Source organism: Cavia porcellus, unplaced genomic scaffold (assembly GCF_034190915.1).
Source record: "Cavia porcellus strain 051 isolate PalLab524CR breed Dunkin Hartley unplaced genomic scaffold, mCavPor4.1 scaffold_1, whole genome shotgun sequence".
NCBI lineage: Eukaryota > Metazoa > Chordata > Mammalia > Rodentia > Caviidae > Cavia > Cavia porcellus.
In genome coordinates, this window is record NW_026947484.1 from 33587581 (window position 1) to 33605986 (window position 18406).

General features: G+C 32.5%; 1 protein-coding gene across 6 annotated transcripts in view; it reads left to right on the plus strand.

Annotated features, from left to right (window-relative positions):
• The window catches only part of Mipol1 (mirror-image polydactyly 1), a 283729-nt gene that overhangs the window by 173908 nt on the left and 91415 nt on the right, over nt 1–18406 (plus strand). For all 6 annotated transcript variants that reach the window (XM_063246733.1, XM_063246742.1, XM_063246744.1 and 3 more), the window contains one exon: nt 16058–16152. In XM_063246733.1, the coding sequence (XP_063102803.1) occupies nt 16058–16152 (95 nt within the window). The remainder of the gene's footprint in view (nt 1–16057; nt 16153–18406) is intronic.

Sequence of the window (18406 nt, forward strand, 5' to 3'; positions counted from 1 at the left end):
CAAAGGAAATGACTTAAGTATGTCAAAAAGACATCTGCACTTAAATTCACAGTACCCCAGTTACTACCCTATTACTGCTCTACTCACAATACCCAAGAAATGAAAACAATCTACATGTCCATCAACTGATGAATGAATAAATATGGCATGTTCACAAAGTGGAGTGCTATTGAGCTATAAGTGAAAATGAAGTACATTGACAACATAGATCATTATGTTATGTGAAGTAAGCCAGGCACAGAAAGACAAGTAGCACATGATCTCACTCATGTGGAAACTAGAAAAGTTGATATGGAGTTGAGAGTAGGATGGTGATTACCAGAGGCAGGGAGAATGGCAGGCAGAGAGAGAGATGGGTAAACTTGAGTAATAAATAGGTCCTCAGTTACAGTTACTTAAGAAGAAGGACTTCTGATGGTACTATTGCACAATAGAGTGCTTTAAACAGTAATATACACTGTATGTTTCAAAAACAAAAAGAAAGTATATTGAAACTTTTCAAAATAAGGAAATTATGTTTAGTAGTATAATTTCAAGTCAGGGATTGTGATGCCCCTGCCTTGCCTTTGTTGCCCAGGATTGCTTTCGCTATTCTAGTTCTCTTCTGATTCCAAATGAATGTTAGGATTGTTTTCTGTAATTCTGTGAGGAATGCTGCTGGTAGTGTGATTGGGATTGCATTAAATATATTTAACAATTCTGGAAATATGTCCATTTTCACTCTGTTAATTCTTACTACACAAAAACAAGGGATATCTTTCCATTTCCAGAAAATCCTCTTCAATCTCCTTTTAAGGGTACTGAAAATTTAAGGTCAATGTAAGATTTTTCAATGTAAAGGTCTTTTACTCCCTTCTTAGATTGATTCCTAATTATTTCATTTTCTTTGATACTTTTGTGAAAAGTGTTGTTTCCTTAGTTGCTCACTCAGTGAAATTGTTATTTGTGTACATGGATGCTATTGATTTTTGGGTGTTGACTTCGTATCCACTTATGCCGCTGAATTTGGTTATTGAATCTAGAAATCTTTTGGTGAAGTTTTGGAGTACATGTCATCTGCAAATAATGACAGTTCAACTTCTTCTTTTTCTACCCTTGTTCCTTTTATTTCTTTCTCTTATCTAATTGCTCTGGCTAATGTTTCCAGAACTATATTCTTTTTTCCAGTTTTTAAAATTTTTTATTTTAAAGAGAATAAAATCAAACAAAATAAAACAGAATAAAGCCAATCAAAACAAACCAGTGTAAGTGACACAGGACTTCAAAACAATAGGAAATCAACAGTGGTTATCATAATGCCCTTTGTTGTCTTCAAAATAGCTGCTCATACCTTCAGACATAGTAAAAATCAAAACAGAACAGAATAGAACCAATAAAAACAAAACAATGAATGCAGTATAGGACTTTAAAACAAGACAATAGTAAATCCAAAATGGCTGTCACATATCTTGTTATCTTTGAAATAGTTGCCCGTGCTGTCAGATACAGTAGAATCAAACACTGTAAAATCCAGCCCAACAAAACAATGAAAGTGATACAGGACTTTAAAGGAAGGTATTAAGGAATTAACAATGGTTACCACCTTCAGAAGGAGATCCCACATAGATGCTACATTACATATTGATCAGACTACTGGTATTAAACCTGCAAAGTCAGTGATACACTAAACACTACAAACATTAAATTGAGTTTTACCTAAATAGCTATCATTGCAGCCTGTGTTTCTCTGGATAGTCGGTCTCTTATGGGAGTGGGGGTTGGGTATAATTTGGCTCTTCTTGTTTCCCAGTCCACGTGCCAGAAGGGGCTGGCATCTGGCTGTCCCCACAGTGGCCCACACATGGTGCAGATTCACAGGGAGGGCTTGGTTCTTGGTGACTTCTTGTTCTCTTCCCCTGCAATCTGTAAATTCCAAAACTACATTCAATAGGAGTGGTGACTGCCTATCTTTGTCTTGTTTCAGATTTTATAGTGAAAGCTTTCAGTTTTTGTCCATTTATTTTGTTGTTTGTGGTGGTTTGTCATAGATAGCTTTTATCAGATTGAGATAAAAACCTTCTATTCCAATTTTCTGTATTTTTTTATCATGAGTGGGTGTTGGACTTCGTTAAATGCTTTTTCTGCGTCTATCGAGATCATTAAGTGGTTTTTTTCTTTGTTCTGTTAATGTGACTTATTACACTTATTGATTTGCATATGTTGAACCATCCCTGCATCCCTGGCATAAATCTTACTACAAAGTTACCATGAGAAAAATAGCATGGTACTGGAAAGAGTGAGAAAAAAAAAGATCCAAGGATTAATAGAACAGATTAGAAGATACAGAAACAACTCCAAACATACTCAGTCACTCTATCTTTGGGGACAAACGCCTTTACCTGCAGAAAGCCTCTTCAATAAATGATGCTGGAAAAACTGGTTTTTGACATGCTGAAGATTAAACCAAGAACTATATTTTTCATCATGTACTACACTAAAATTGAAATGGGTCAGAGATTTAAATATTAAAACAGAAACCCTAAATCTGTTGGAAGATAAAATAGGTGGAACTCTTGAAAACACGGGAGTAGGCAGACTTTATTAGCAAAACCCCGATTGCATTGAAGTGTTATTTAGAATCAATAATAGGATCTCATCTTATTAGAGAGCTTTTGCATAGCAAAAGAAACCTTCAACAGAGTGAAGAGACAATCTATAGAACTGGAAAAAATATATGTATAATCTGTAAAGAACTCTAAAAATTAGACCCCACATTTAAAAACATACTCCACAAATGGGCATCTAAAATGAATAGACACTTCTCAAACAAAGAAGTACAAATGGCAAGTAAATATATTTTTAAAATGTTCAACATCATTGATCATTTGAGAGATGCAAATTAAAACAACATGAAGATTTCATCTCCAGATAGAATGGCTACTATGAAGAAATCCACGAGTAACAAATATTAGAGTGGCTGTGGGAAAAAAGGCACCCTTCTCCTATGTTGGTGGGAATGTAGACTGGTGCACACAGTGTAAATCAGTATGGAGATTCCTCAAAAAATTTAAACTACAGGTTCCATTTGATCCAGCTAGTCTCCTTGGTATCTTCTCAAAATGTTAAAAACATCATACCATAGTGATATATACACACCCATCTTTATACACACAATTTGTAATAACTAAATCTTGGACATGAGCCCAAATACCCATTCATCTGTTGAAGATGTATTGTCATACAGTGGAGCACTACTCTTGAAGAAGGCTCGACTTGAGACATTTATAGGTAAACTGATGTACCCTGAGACCATGCTTTCAATGTGAAATTAATTGGAGATACGTGTTTAGTTAAATATCACATTGTTTCTCTGGGGCAAGAAACTGAAAGTGTATAATATATACTGGGAAATGTTAAGAAAATGTTCAAATGGGAAGGAAAACAAGGGAGTGGGGAGGGGGAAAGGAAGGAAAGGAAAAGAAAAAAAGAATCAAAGGAAAATTGGAGACAAAATTTTTGTAAATAAGGGAAGAGGATTTGAAGAGAGGAGAAAGATTAGGACAAAAAAAGACAAGATTTATTACGTACAAATTCCCTATGATGAATGTGACCTTTGTATATATCTAAAGTGTATGAATAAAATTAGCTAAAAAATTAAATAAATGTAAACAAGGAAATCTTGTGGAAAAAAGAAATGTTTAAGAAATAGATACATTTAGCCTGATTTTCGCATTTTATAATGTTTTTATGTACTAAAACATTACACAGTATTCCATTGATTGAATAACACCAAATGCATTTTTAAATGCCTGGGTTCAAAACAGGCATAGCTAATATGTGGTGGTGGAAGTCACAATGATAGTTATCTCTAAGAAATACATATATTGAGTAAAGACATAAGACGTTGTGAGATGATGGCTGTATTCTATTTATCTAGTTCTGATTACACAGGTTCTAGCGAAAATTCACTCTGCTCTGAACTTTGTTCTGTTTGTATATTGTACTTAAAACATTCATATAGAATAAAATGAATTTAAAAGATATTACTAACAGTTATTTAGGTAGAAAAATTTTATAGGTTATAGAAAGGAATCAAGAAAGGCTTCTTGCAGGAGGTAATAATGAAAACGGGTTTGGAATGATTGATGTGGATTGGGAGCAGGAAATAGAATTAGAGTTCCAGGTGGAAGATGTAGTATGACCCAGCAGAATTTAGATCATGTGGTCCTTTATCTTGGCTAAAGTGATGGTGGGAGAATAAAAGTTAGGAAAGGAGCTCAAAGTCTCCTCACAGAAAGCCTTAAATTCCAGAAGTACTTTTGTGCTTTCTAACTTCAATATTATAAATTTTTATTACATACCTTACACCACGTATAAAAGCATATATGCACAAGCATATATGTATAAAGGCATATATGCACTCTGAGGGAACTCATGGCTTATAAAGGAGTATTCTAGTATTACTAAATAATTATTTAAGTTTAAATATTAATGTAAATATTTAAAAAAAAAAAAAAACCTCAAGAAAATGAAGTGAACTGAAAGCCAAGCCATACTTTCTAGTTAGAGGGTATACAAGTTCCTTGGCTTATGGCTCTTTTCTGTCTTCAAAGTTAACAGTGGTCTGTTTATTTCATTCTTATCCTGCTGTTTCTGTAGCTCTCCTTCTTCTGCCTCCTTTCCCCACTTATAAGTCTATTTGTATTTCTGTTGGGCTCACACAGGTAAACCAGAGTGATGTTTTTTTCCCAATACTGGGGATTAAACGTAGGGGCTTCACACTGAGCTACATCCTCAGTGCTTTTTTAAACCAGTGTGTTGCCTGGGCTGGACTTGAAACTTGTGATTCTTCTGCTTCATGATTTCTTTTTCACTGTCAACTGATTAGCACCTTAATTTCATGTGCAAGTTTAATTTCCTTCTGTCATCTAAAGACATATTCACAGATTCTGGGGAGTCAGATATGAGCCTTTTCAGTAACCGTTGTTCTGCCTTTCACAATAAGGATAAGAACTGCTTTCTGAATAAGTGTGAGTATGAAAACATACGTAGGCTCAAGTAGAAACACTTGGTTGAAGTATTAGGAAACAGGGCACTTTATTTTAAATCAGATTTTAGATATACATAATGATCCCATTCATCATAGAGAATTTGTGCCTGTACGTGATATAATTTGATTCTTTTTTCCCCTTCCTCTACTCTTCTTTCAACCCCTCCTTCCCTCGCAATTTAAAAAAGCTTCGTTTCCATTCTTTCCTTTTTCTCTAAATTTCTTTTTAACTTTTCTTTCTTGTTCCCCTACCCCTCCATTTTCCCGTCCCCATTTGATCATTTTCTTATTTCACAATACCTATTATATATTTTTATCCTTATTTACACTTTAGGCTTCTCATAGTAGAAAAGCAATACAGTATTTACACATGTGTCTGATTAATTTCACTTTAGAATATGGTCGCCATGTGCATCCATTTTCCCAGAAGTGTCTTGAGTGTGTCTTTCTTTATGGCATTGTATTAAAAAAAAAAATTCTCTATCCATTCACCAGTTGATGGTCATTTAGGCTGTAGGAAACATGAAAATTCTTGAGACTTCTTATTTTAAAGGCTTGTAGTAGACTTTATCATATCAACATAGTGCCTTAAAATATAGGGAAGAAGCTGGATGGGGTGGCATCACCATAAGCTCCAGCCCAGCCTGGGCTACTTAGTGAGTTCAAGGCCAACCTGAACTACATTAAAAAAGACACAGGGAAGGCCTGAACCAATATTTGGAAGTCAGATACATTAAAAGCTAGGTTGAATTTTGTCTTCTTTTCTGCCAATATTTGTTAGATACAAAAATATATGTGATGATAGATCAATTGCAAAAGATAATCAAGTGAGTAACTAATGCTCTTTATATGTAAGTATGTGTGAATTTTTAGTTTAGTAAGACATAAAGTATGTTTAAATTAGAAAAATATAAGTGTAAAATTTAAATAAGGGAAATAAAATATTTTCTTTAAAACTTGTAAAATATCTCAAAAATGTTTTCAATACTAATGTGTTTAATTTTAGCAATGTCTGTTTCCTGTTAATTTATATGCTATAACAATAAGGCTACATATATATGTTTTTATATATATATATATATATATACATGCCTATAGTCTATAATGAACTTCAAATTACTATAAGGTCTTCAGCATTATGTACTCCAGTATTTCTCAGATTTTTTTCTAAATTCAGAAAATTTAAAGAAATAAATTAACCATAAAGATCACAATAAAATTTTTAATTGTCATTATTAAATAAATAAAATCAATCATGCCATCTTAAATATTTTATCAACATGTGTCCATTTTATATCAGTAAGGCCAGATAAATGTTATTTATCTAAATTTTTCAGATTTTAAAAATGTAATAATGTAGATATAAAACACATTATGCATACATTTCAATATTAGGGCAATTCACCATAGTCAAATCAGTTTACTCCATGCGTAAAATGTAAATATTCACACTAAAAATGAGATAAAGGGAAATGATAAATGGTTTTAGATCAGTTTTACCTGGGTTTTAGCATGGGTGATTCAGTACCAAAATTTAAAATGTTTTTGGCTTTTAGAAATTTGGGGGTTTTAGGGTGATGAATAAATGATTATGGACATGAATTGTAATGTTTTTATTAAAAATTAAATTTAACAAGTCTTTTAAAATATTCATACTTGTGAAAAGACAATTTACCTCTCTCAGTTTAGTAAATGATATATGATTCATTAGCCATTAAAATTCAGGATGGATCGTAGAATATCTATTTTATGTAAAAATGTCCCGAGAGTATTAATACTAATTTATACTCCCATGAGTAATTGTAGGAATTTTTTATTGACTCAGACCCTAGCCAGTACATCCTACTATTGTTATTTACTTTTAGCCCTTTTGCTATGAATGAAGTGAAAGTTTGTTGTGATTTAAATTTTAGTCCCCTGATAAGCAGTGATACTGAATATGTTTATCAGCTGTGGATCTGTTTTGTGAAATATGCATTCTGGCCTTTTGTTTCCTCCTTTTCACAATGCCATCGTGTTGTCCCTGCCTCCATGGTTTCTCATGCTGCTAATCCTACAGAGGGTTCCATTTACATGATGAGTCATTTAGTTTTTGCTCCTTTACAATTTCCTTGTTATCTTTGACTGCTAATACAGAAACATAACTCCATATGAATGCCTCCTTTTTTTTTTTTTTTTTTTTTTTTTTTCAGTACTTAGTGTTTTGAAGAAGCCAAAGAATCACTTTAGGGTCCTCTAAAAAACAAACTTCGACAGTTCCATACCCAGCACCTAAGCAAACAAGCAGTAAGAAGTAACAAGTGGATTAAGCAATACCTGGAGGGCACATTTGGGAGTTGTGAAATGGGTTGTGGGTTACAGATTACAAAGTGGGAAGCCCTTTAAAATAGTGATGTCAGAGTTGAGCGGATGGGTCAAATAGAATGACAAAACCAAATAATTAAGTCCATATCTTTGCCCAATAGTAGTAGGTTATAGACCAAAGTATGGTTAAGTTGAATACATAAAAATTAGTATTTATAGACTCACACAGAATAGAAAATGATAGGCAGAAACTGAATCCAAGTAAAAGGATCTGTACCAATATTAATTTAAGTACCAGGAAATAGCATAGAATGAAATTTAAGCTAGTTGACTGAAAACAGTGTTAAAAAAATATAACAAACTTACAACTCAAACACAGCAGGCTGAATCTTTGCTAGATGAGGTAGAGAGACAATTTTTTTCTCTCTCTCTCCCTTATCTAAACTATGGGTAACTGCATCAATGTTTGGAAACCTTTGCTACCCCCAACTCCTCAAAACAGGACAGAATTCCTTGAGATACAGTTATTGCACAGAGAAATCCTCATTATTATCTTTAAAATTTAAGTTGTATACAGTTACTAATATTTCCGAGTAGCTATAATATACTTGCTTGGTGAATGAACTGAAAAGTTAAAGGAAACTATGTAGATGGTGTCTTGTCACTAAATGGATTAATACTCTAAAACCGTGTATGTGCCTTCAAGAAATTTGAGTAACTGTGTTAAATCCTTCATGTAAAACACTTTGTATACCAAGTTCTTTATATAAAAGTAGATAATATTATTTACTGATGGTAATACCAAATTTAAAAGCACCAAAATTTGTCTATTCTTTTTTTTTTTACACTTTTTTTTTTCTTTTTTCTCTTTTATCAGTACTGGGGATCGAAGTCACGACTGCCTGCTTGCAAGGCAGGTGCTTATGCCGCTGAGCTAAATCCCCAGCCCCAATTTGTCTCTTCTTTATAGCGTAGTAGTCAAAAGGAAGGACTTTGGAATGATACTGAGTTAGCTACCTGACATTTAGTAAGTTACCTTAGCAATTTCTTCTTCTGTACAAAGGAAATGGTAGCCATAGCTATCACAAAGAAGTGGTATGAGAAATAAGTGAATGTATATATCTGGTGAACTTGGAAAAGTGACACAGAGTTTTTCTTTTGCTGTGTATGTATAAAATATTGCAGCACCCTATCATAATGACTTGGAAGAAAGCCAGGGAGTGTTTCTAACCCTAGCTCCTCATTCATAGGCAATTTGTGTAGTGAATAATCTCTGTCTTACTTTGTTGTCTTCTAAAATGATACATGCAGCATAACATTTATTTATTCATCAAAGTGCTCAATTTCCTATCTGAAATTAAATTGTTATAGTGTAAGTCTTTTACAAACCTAGTATGTATTTCAGGTATTATTATAAGTGCTGGTGCTAGTAATAATGGTAAAGAGCTAGTAATAATGGTAAAGTACATAATGATATATATCTCTAAAATAATCAGATCTTAAAAGTGTTTTCTCTTTTTTAAGAAATTCCACATGTTAGAAGAATTTTTTTGGGGGGTGGTACCAGGTATTAGACTCACAACCTCACACTTGCCAGGCAGACGCTTATGCCACTTGAGCTAAATCCCCAGCCCTAAAAGAAGATTCTTGAGAAGTATTATATTCTTTGTAAATTTTTTTAGGGAAGGAAGGCTGTGTGATTCATGGCATAGTATATAATATGTGTACTTGTTAACTGGATCAACAGAGAATTTATGATAAAGATACCCTATTAGTAAGCTTTCCTGTCATTTGGACCAAAATGTCTTTCATACGCAACTGAAAGAAAAAAATTTATTTTGGCTCACTCTTTCAGAAGGTTTAGTCCATGGTCACATTGCTGCAAGGCAGACATAGCATAGCTAAAGGACATGGCAGAGTAAAGTTTTTCCCTCATGGTGGCCAGAAGCTAAGAAAGCAGAAAGCGCCAAAAAGAGAGATACATGTAGTCTCCAAAGACGCAGCCTCCAGTGACCCACCTCCTCCAGCAAAGGCTCACTTTCTAACAGTACATTTAACTCTAAACTCCTCAATGGATTCACCCACTGATGGGTATAGTGTACGCAGGATCCAGTCTCCTCCCAAAAGTCCCACATCTGTATATGTGAGCATTTGCAGGCTACTTTAGATCTAAACCTTAACATATACATGGAATCACAAGGAAAACCACAAACACAAAAGCCTCAATGAAACTATTAACATTCTCTGACTAAGGTCTTAAGAACTGTAAAACTGACTAAGCCAGTTTTACTTGAGATTTTTTTTTTTCACTTGCTTTACAGAGATCTTTGCTGTCTTATCTGTGAAGTCATGAAGTTGGTAACTCAGCTAGTTCTGTCCTCCTATTATTTCCTAATAATCACATACAGATTTCTTCTCAATTTTTTTTCTGCCGTTGGTCTTCTAAGACACAGAGTACAATTACCCAGTTTTGTTAGCAAATGTCAGCACATAAAGATGTGTAATATGCCATGGTGAGATGTTTGGATCGGGATGGAGCCAGGATGCCTTCCCAGTCGTTCGGGTTCCACAGACTGTAATGTTTGTATTTCTGGCACACTTCCCTTGTCCTCTCCCTTTTTCTGTCATGGCTTCTGCTTACTGCACATGAATCAGTTTCTGCCTGCTTATGTTTTGATTTCTATTTCTATTACAAGTTCTTGACTCCCTTCTCTCATGTCAGTCTCACTAAACAGTGCCTATGTGACTACTTTTGAGTAAGGAACCTGATCGACTCTGGTCTATCAAAGCCTGACATGAGAACAAAACATACCCTTTAAGGAGCCTTCTAAAGCACCTTACACTGGCAGTGTGCAGTGCATATCTTCCTGTGAGAAGAAATATAACTGAAATATTGTTGTTCTTGTCCTTTTCATAGTATCTTTTTACAAGATAGTTTTTCGGTTATGTTCCTAACTAATCTACTTACGGGGTTGAAAATCAAAATTCTAGGATGGCTATACTCAGATCATTGGAGTAGTTGTCTAATGAGTCATATTGTTTAAACATAGTTAGATGTTTTTTGTCTGTGGTTAATAGTGTGCCATAAAGTTATGGATATACAAAAATAATTCTGTTCAATCAGTGAACATGCATATTAAATTATACCATATTGAAATGTGCTTGTGTATGGTAAGATAAGCAATGTTTTCTGGATATGTGGATTCTAGTCCAACTTTTCTTCTAATTGCTTGTGAAATTTTGGAAAGTTTTCAGATATTTTCCTGGACATGTTGTATTAGCAATAATTTCCACAACTATAAAAGTTGGGGATTATATTACTCCCAAGATCTTTTTCATGTCTAAAATTATTTGGCTTTGTGATATACTTTGTACTCTATCCTGCTTTATCTCTCATATATCAAACAGATCAACTGCCTCTGTTCTATCATAAAAATAGATTCTATTAATAGCCTTGGAGTTATCAAAAAAGAAAAGCTTAATTGTATCAGACTGTAATTAGTTAAAACACATTTAAATCAAAGAAAACAAGATTTTTAAGTAAGATACGAGTGATTTATCCACAGTACCCATAATAAATAATGGCCAGTGATGTAAGCAGTATAGTCTTGTGTTTGTTGGTCACTCTAAGTCGCTAGGCCAAACTATAAGGACACAATGGAGTTAGTTTTTAATATAATCTCAGTACAAACGGTTGACGCAGGTGATGGTACTGTTCAGTATAAGTGTGCAAAGGAACATTTAACCAGAAGATTAGCACAACATTAGTTAAACTTTTTTTTCAATCACTTCAGATGTAATGAAAGTAGACTGAAAATGGAGAACAGATTCTGCTTATTCTGTGACCTTACAATATTGTCTGTAATTCTTCTACCAAATTATTTGATCTCATATTGTTTCATCTGGAAGGAAATAGGTATATTTCCAATGTATTATACTGTGGCATAAAGAGAAAATGTGTGTTTTTGAGCCTAACAGTCATGTAGCTCTGTTGTATTTATGTTACTTCAGTTCCATAAATACGTTTTATCACCTGAAGCATAAGGAAAATTGAAGTATCTCATAGCTTGTTTGCAGGAATAGATGATAGTAATATATTCAAGCATTGGTGCAATCAGTGTCCAACCCATAGTACAGATTCAACAATTGGCATTGATATTGTAGATTAGCAATATCTTTATAAAGTATAAAAACATACAATTTAAGTCCTGCCAGTTCTACTTCTAGGTATTTACTCAAAAGAAATGAAAGAATATCTCCACAAAATGGTATATATGCAGGTATTTATACCTGCATACCTGACTAATAATTGCCAAGGAATAGAAAAAATAAAAATGTCAATCAGTTGGTAAATGGAATTTCAAATTTTGGTTCCTGAACGCAATGTAATACTATTCAGTGAAAAAAAAGGAATGAACTACTGGTACATACAATGATATAAATGAGTCTCAAAAGCATTACATTAAATAAAAGAAGCCAGTTGGAAGCATCATTACATTTATACAACTTTCTAGAAAAGGTGGAACTCCTAGGACAAAAATCACATCAGTGGTCACCAAGCAGTAGGGGTAAAGGGAGGCCATTGACTGCAGCAGTGCACAGTGGACCGTTGGAGGTAAGGGCTGTGTCCGAGTCTTTATTGTGACAGTTGTTACATGACTTCCTGTATTTGTCAAAACTTACAGACTGTGTACTGAAAATGGATGAATTTTTACTTTCTGTAAACTAAAAGTCAGTAACCTAGTTTTATAAATCCATGTGTACACTTACATAGTATTACATACACACTTTATTTTGATAAAATTTTACCTTAAAATATGACAATAATTACATTTGTATAACATTTATCTAAAATCATATGTAGAAATCTTGTATTATCATGAACTCTGCTAAAAAAAATACATGGTAATGTATTGTGTCAGAAGTTTGAAGACAGAGTGCATAGAGATTCTAAACAATAAAGTATATAGAGAAATATAGAAAAATCAATCCAGCATATCAGAAAAAAGCAAAAAACTGATGCTAACATAGTATGTATAATAATGTATAAAAATAAGTACAGATATCACAAAGACATGTATGAAGGTAAATATTTTAAGAATAATTACAAATATCAATATGAATAATTGACCAAGAAGCAGTTTTATATGAAATATAAAGAATAGCACTTCTATAAAGTTTAAAACTCTGTAAACAATATGATGTATTGTTAATAAAGATATTAATTCTGTATAAAAGTGTAAAATGTTCTTGAAAATAATGAACCCAAATGCATAGAAGTATTTTACTTTCTGGCTGGCAAAGAAAGATGGAAAAGTGACTGTTAAGTGTGATTTATGGGATAGGGTAAAGAATTGTTTTTTAAACTGAACTAAAATTTCTTTTTTTAATTTAAAGGAAGGCTTTTAACTAAGATGAAAGTTTCTCAATTTGTATAAATCTGTATTTATTTTCAAATATTCATATATTCTTTTCTATATGTAGATACTTTTCTTGAAGGATATGCAAGATAACCAGTAGAAATGGTGTGTAGTAGAGGTAGGATTTAGGAGATTATATTGTATATTCTCACACTGTTTCTTTAATTTTATTTACTGCATGAATTTAGTTGTTATGCAAATATATTTATATTATATATAACCTAAATGTGTGCAATTTTTATCAAAGTGTCAGAAATGTGGGAATAGAATGTAGGAAAAAATAAGAAAAATACCAAGGTTACTAATTTCCTTATTGTTTTTTATAGGAAATTTATTTTTTTTACTTGTAGAGATGGAATTATATGTTAATAATGAATCTGGAAATATAATAGAAATAAAAAACATTTGATTTAAAATGTTTTACACTGCATGTAACAGACATCCAACTCAAATTTAACCAAGTTTCCATTCCACTCCCCTCTCCCCACACACAAAAAAATTTGTGTTTATCTAGCCAGGAAGTCTCCCCATAACAAATGTAATCACTATGTCCTACAAACATGTGCTAGTAAAAACTTACAAAGCTTAAACAAAGAAATAGATCCAAATCTGTCTTTGGTACAGAGAGACCAGGAGTACAACTGACATCATCAGGATTTGTTTCTATCTGGGGCTAGCAAGATAGAATACTCTGATGAGACAGCATGGTTCTTAGGCCTGAGGTAGTGGCAGCTACAATTCATTCTTGACACAAGGTAAAGATATTTACCAAACAAAGATAATGCTGGCCAGGTAAACATATGTCTGATAAAGGAGACTGTAAAGGCAGAAAGTTTATAATAACTTTGAAAATAGCCACAAGGGCCTACACAGGAAATTAGACATTGGGAATTAAGAAACTATGTGAATCCTTTTTTTTTTTTTTCTTTTTTAGTAGTACATGTTTGCATTTATATAAGGCTACATTCCTTGTATGGAGTTGGTACACGTGCTCAACACATCTTAATTCCTTTTCTCATCTCCTTTCGTCCATCTCCCCTCCATTTTCTTGATCCGCTTCCCATTTGAGAAAAATCTTATTACCTGTCTTTTATTTGGTTCTATATTTATAATTTGTGTTCTCATTTAAGAGAAGCTGTGTGATATTTATGCTTGTGAGTCTGATTTGTTTCACTTAATCTTATGGTCTCGAGGTGCATTCATCTTCCTACAGATGATTCAGATATTTCTTTTTTCATAGCTGACTGTGCATAGAGTAAAAGTGGAGTGTTCGATATTACCTTAAACATGAAAATTTAAGTAAAGTTATCATGATCACATTTTTGTTATGAAAATTTTTAGGCAAAACCTACACTTTGTGATTTCCTATGAGAACATTGCCTTTATGGTTTTTCATTTCTGACATTTTGTTTTTGTTACTTTACAGAAGAAATTCTGAATAATCATCTCCTCATTTTCAAGGATATTTTATGCTTTTACTATTGAGTTCCCTTGTTGAGAATATATTTTATTTTTTATAGGTATTTATGATTAACAATATTTCTTTTTCAATTTTTCTATCACCTGTCCAATATTTGATATTCCTTAAATATATGCAACAGATATGCTTGAGATGTGCATATTTCCTTAAATATATGCAACAGATATGCTTGGGGATGCTTGAGATTTCCTAAGTTGAATGTAACCTGTCTATTTCTGTATGATTCTTTTAAAATTTGCCATTAGTCATAGTATCTGTGACTTCCAAGTTATCATTTCAATCATACTTTTATTACAGTGAAAAATAGCAATGCAGTTAATAATTGACATAAAGAACCAACCACTTTTTTATTTTAAATATTTTTCTACTTTTTTTAGTTTGTTTCATCAATTATGAAATACAGCATGTTTTTAAAAAGTGTTCAGCCATCTTAAATTTAATTAAAAAATAACTGTTAGAATCTATTAGTCCAGATAAGGATCAAATTAATATCTTATGCATAAACTTCTATTCAAAGATCTAAACTGTTGTGTATTCTTATAGCTCTGTGGCATTAATGAGTATTATCTAATGTTCATCTTCATTATACTAATTAACCTTCCTATAATTAGGATTTTATGATTTTCCATATAGCTGCATTCTTAGGAAAAAAATTCCAGTGAAATCTTATATATTCAATAAAATTCTGAAACTCCATCTCCAAGTGTTCAGTTATTTTTCATTATTGGTATTTGTGAGTGTTTATTATCTTTGTGCTGTGTTTTACATATAAAGCACCCTTTAAAGAAAAAGAATCTTTTCTTATACATTAAACCTTGAACAAACAATACTAAAATCTGACTTATCAGTACTGTGTTTAAAAAGTTATGTTGAAAACTTTTTTTGACAGTGTTTAAATCCCCACAAAAATGATGGTGAGGAAGGCAACAAATTATTTTTAAAGTTTTACTGTAAACACTGTAGATAACAATAATGAACTGTACATCTAAAAAAGCTAGAAGAAAATATGTGGAAAGTTTTTCACCATAAAGATATGAGAGATCTTTGAGATTATAGATATGTTTAACCTGATTTATACATTATGCAATTTATATATTTTCAAAATATAATGTTACCCATTAATAGGTATAATTTATGTATTTGTGTATTAGAAAACAATTAATCTAACTTTTTAAAATCTGACTTCTTATGCTTTAAAACTTGAATATGGCTGTTAGGATGAGTAGCATCTCTTAAATGCAGTGTCTCTAACATTCAAGGTTGCTGCCATTCTCCCTTTAGGCATTGTTTCTCAACAAAAAAGGAATAGAAAAGGTTAAATCACATCTGTAAGAATCAGATTGTAGTCTTACTTATTTTTCATGTTAACTATCAAAGATAGTTTAACAACATATTTAGCATTTTCTGTGTTTTAGTATTAATAAAGTTAAAAGAAAATCTAGTGTGATTAGGCAGTGGAGCCACATTACATCTGTGCCTGAAACACTCCACTGTGCTTATCTCTGCTGCAGATACTGCTCCAAACCTGTGTTCCACATTCTGAATTCTGTGCATAAAGTTAAACATTGCAGAAGGCCCTATATCTGATGATACAGATAAAGATAAAGTTCAGGAACAAGCAAAGTTGGTTAACTTAACATGTTCCTGACTTTAGCATTTTTGTCATTAAGATGTTTGAACTATTTTGTGAGAAATTGTGACACTACAAAAAATATTATAGGTTTTTGAACTAACAGAAATGCACGACTCCTATTCATACTGTACTAGTCTATTTTTACAAAAAGAACTAATACTGTATTTTCAAAACATATCAATTACATGCAGGCAAATTTGTTGTCATTGCATCAAGCAAAAGAAACAGCAGTTGAACAATATAAGAAACTGGAAGAAGAAATTCAGACACTACGAGTTTACTACAGGTAAATTATTTTTACCTTGGGGTTAAGTAAATATTACTAATTTTTAAAATGTTTCTACCTGGTTTTATAATAGCAGGTGAGTAAACTACCTTTATGAAATTTAACATTATGTATTCAAAGCATTTTTATATTTTTAGGCTGATTTATGCATAAAATATTATTGTACCTTTTTTCCTTCTGTCATTTGGTACAATTTAAATTTATACTCCCATTCAAATTAAAAATTTTTATAACTTGTTACTAGCTATCTGAATGAAGACCAATTTTCTATTGAACTGTTAAATTGCTGCCTGTCTAATTTCCACCTCTAAAATAATGACATATATTTTTAAATAATAGAGTAGCAGTAATAATGCTTTTCCTATTATAATATACTGTGAGACATTTCTTTTCTTTTCTTTTTTTTTTTTTTTTTTTTTTTTTGTCTTTTTCTTTTTTATCGGTACCAGGGATTGAACTCATGACTGCCTGCTTGCAAGGCAGGTGCTTATGCTCTGAGCTAAATCCCCAGCCCCCTCTGTGAGACATTTCTAAAGAAATATTATTAAAAGATTTTCAACGGGCTTACTTAATTTATGTTTCATGTGAGGTTGTGAAATGAATTCAGTGAGTTAAAACTGGCATTTTTAAAATGAAGAAAACTAGAATAGAAAATGCCACAGTGCCTACCTTGTATTGTTTTGTGGTCTTTTAGTTTTGTGTTGTGTATATGTGAGAGAGACACGACTGCATATTGGGTTATATGTAAAATGTAATTTTTCATCATGGGTCATGCTATAAAAGCTTAACAACACTATATATAAGGCTCTCTGTATGTTTTTTGATTACTATGTTTAAAAAAGTCTCAAGTCAAACTGAGACTATAAGTTATTGAAAGTTTTCAAATATTTAGACCTCTTCTCAGAATTTTCAATGCCTACTCTGCAATTAAATTGTTTTCCTATAATAAAACTATGAAAGTATTATATAACAATATATTCTTGCAGATGTGCATCATTATCAATGTAATAAGTCACTAGATGTAGCAGCAGATCTGTAACTATAGTTTCAATCTAGTGGTTATTATTAATATTATGTTTGTGATAATTAAAATACTAAAATGCAACATGAAAATACCAGTGACTTGTGTAGCTTCAAACTAATAAGGACCACTTATACTACCCTGTGGTTTGTTACTGTGCTTATAATGGTACAGAACATTGTACTTCCATGAAAATCAGTGATTCTTTTCAGTGAATGTTTTTCCCATTCCCAAGTTAAGAACACCTGTTTTGGAGAGGCATCCCTGATATTTGCAATAATTGGCTACTGTCATAGATAAAATTATGTCCTTTCTCCCTTTCTTCCCCCCAAAGATATCCTGAACTTGTAACTCCCAGAATGTGACCTAATTTTGAAATAGGGTCATTAGAGAGGCACTCATATTCAACTGAGATCATGAGAGTAATTTCTAATCCAGTATGACTATGTGCTTGTGGAAATATTGGAAATCTGCACACGGAGGCAGACATGCAGAAGGGGAAGAGAGTATGAGAGCAGTTGTGTTACTGCCGTAATGCATGTCCAAGCCAAGGAGTGCCAAAGATTGCCAGCAAACTGAACACTAGGAGAGGATGGGAAGGATTTCATTTATAGCTCTCAGAGAGAGCATAGCTTAGTTGAAACAATTTCAGAATTCTAGTATCCAAAACTGGGTGAAGTTAAATTTCCATTGCTTTAAGCAGTATTTATAATACTTTTTACAGCAACTTTAGGAATTTAATACAGTTATCAGTTATCACTGACTAGTAGCAATCAGTATTTAGAAGTGACACTGCTTTGTCTATATACAGGTAGGCAAATTCTGACAATGAAAGCATACAACTTACCAAGCATTTTGTTTGTTTGTTTGTTTTAGACTATAAAGCCTTCTTTATACCAGTTATTCTGAATTGTAGCTTCTGTTAGAATCATTTGGCAAGCCTCTAAAAATTCTGGTTCCCAGCCCAACACAGGTCAATGATATTAGGCATCACCATGTAGTAAAGCCCCTAAAAGTTCGCATACATGGCCAAGTTTGAGAATTTATGTTTCACAAGTATGTTTAGTTAGCTAGATTAAGTTAAAGGCTCTCCTTGGTAAAATAATAAAAAGAGGTCTATATTAAGATTCATGAATATTGAGTAATTTGTGTCCTGATCCTGGATATTACAGTATGGAAAGTAGATTTACTTTATTGTTACAAAGAGTTTTTATGGCACCAGCTCCACAGTCT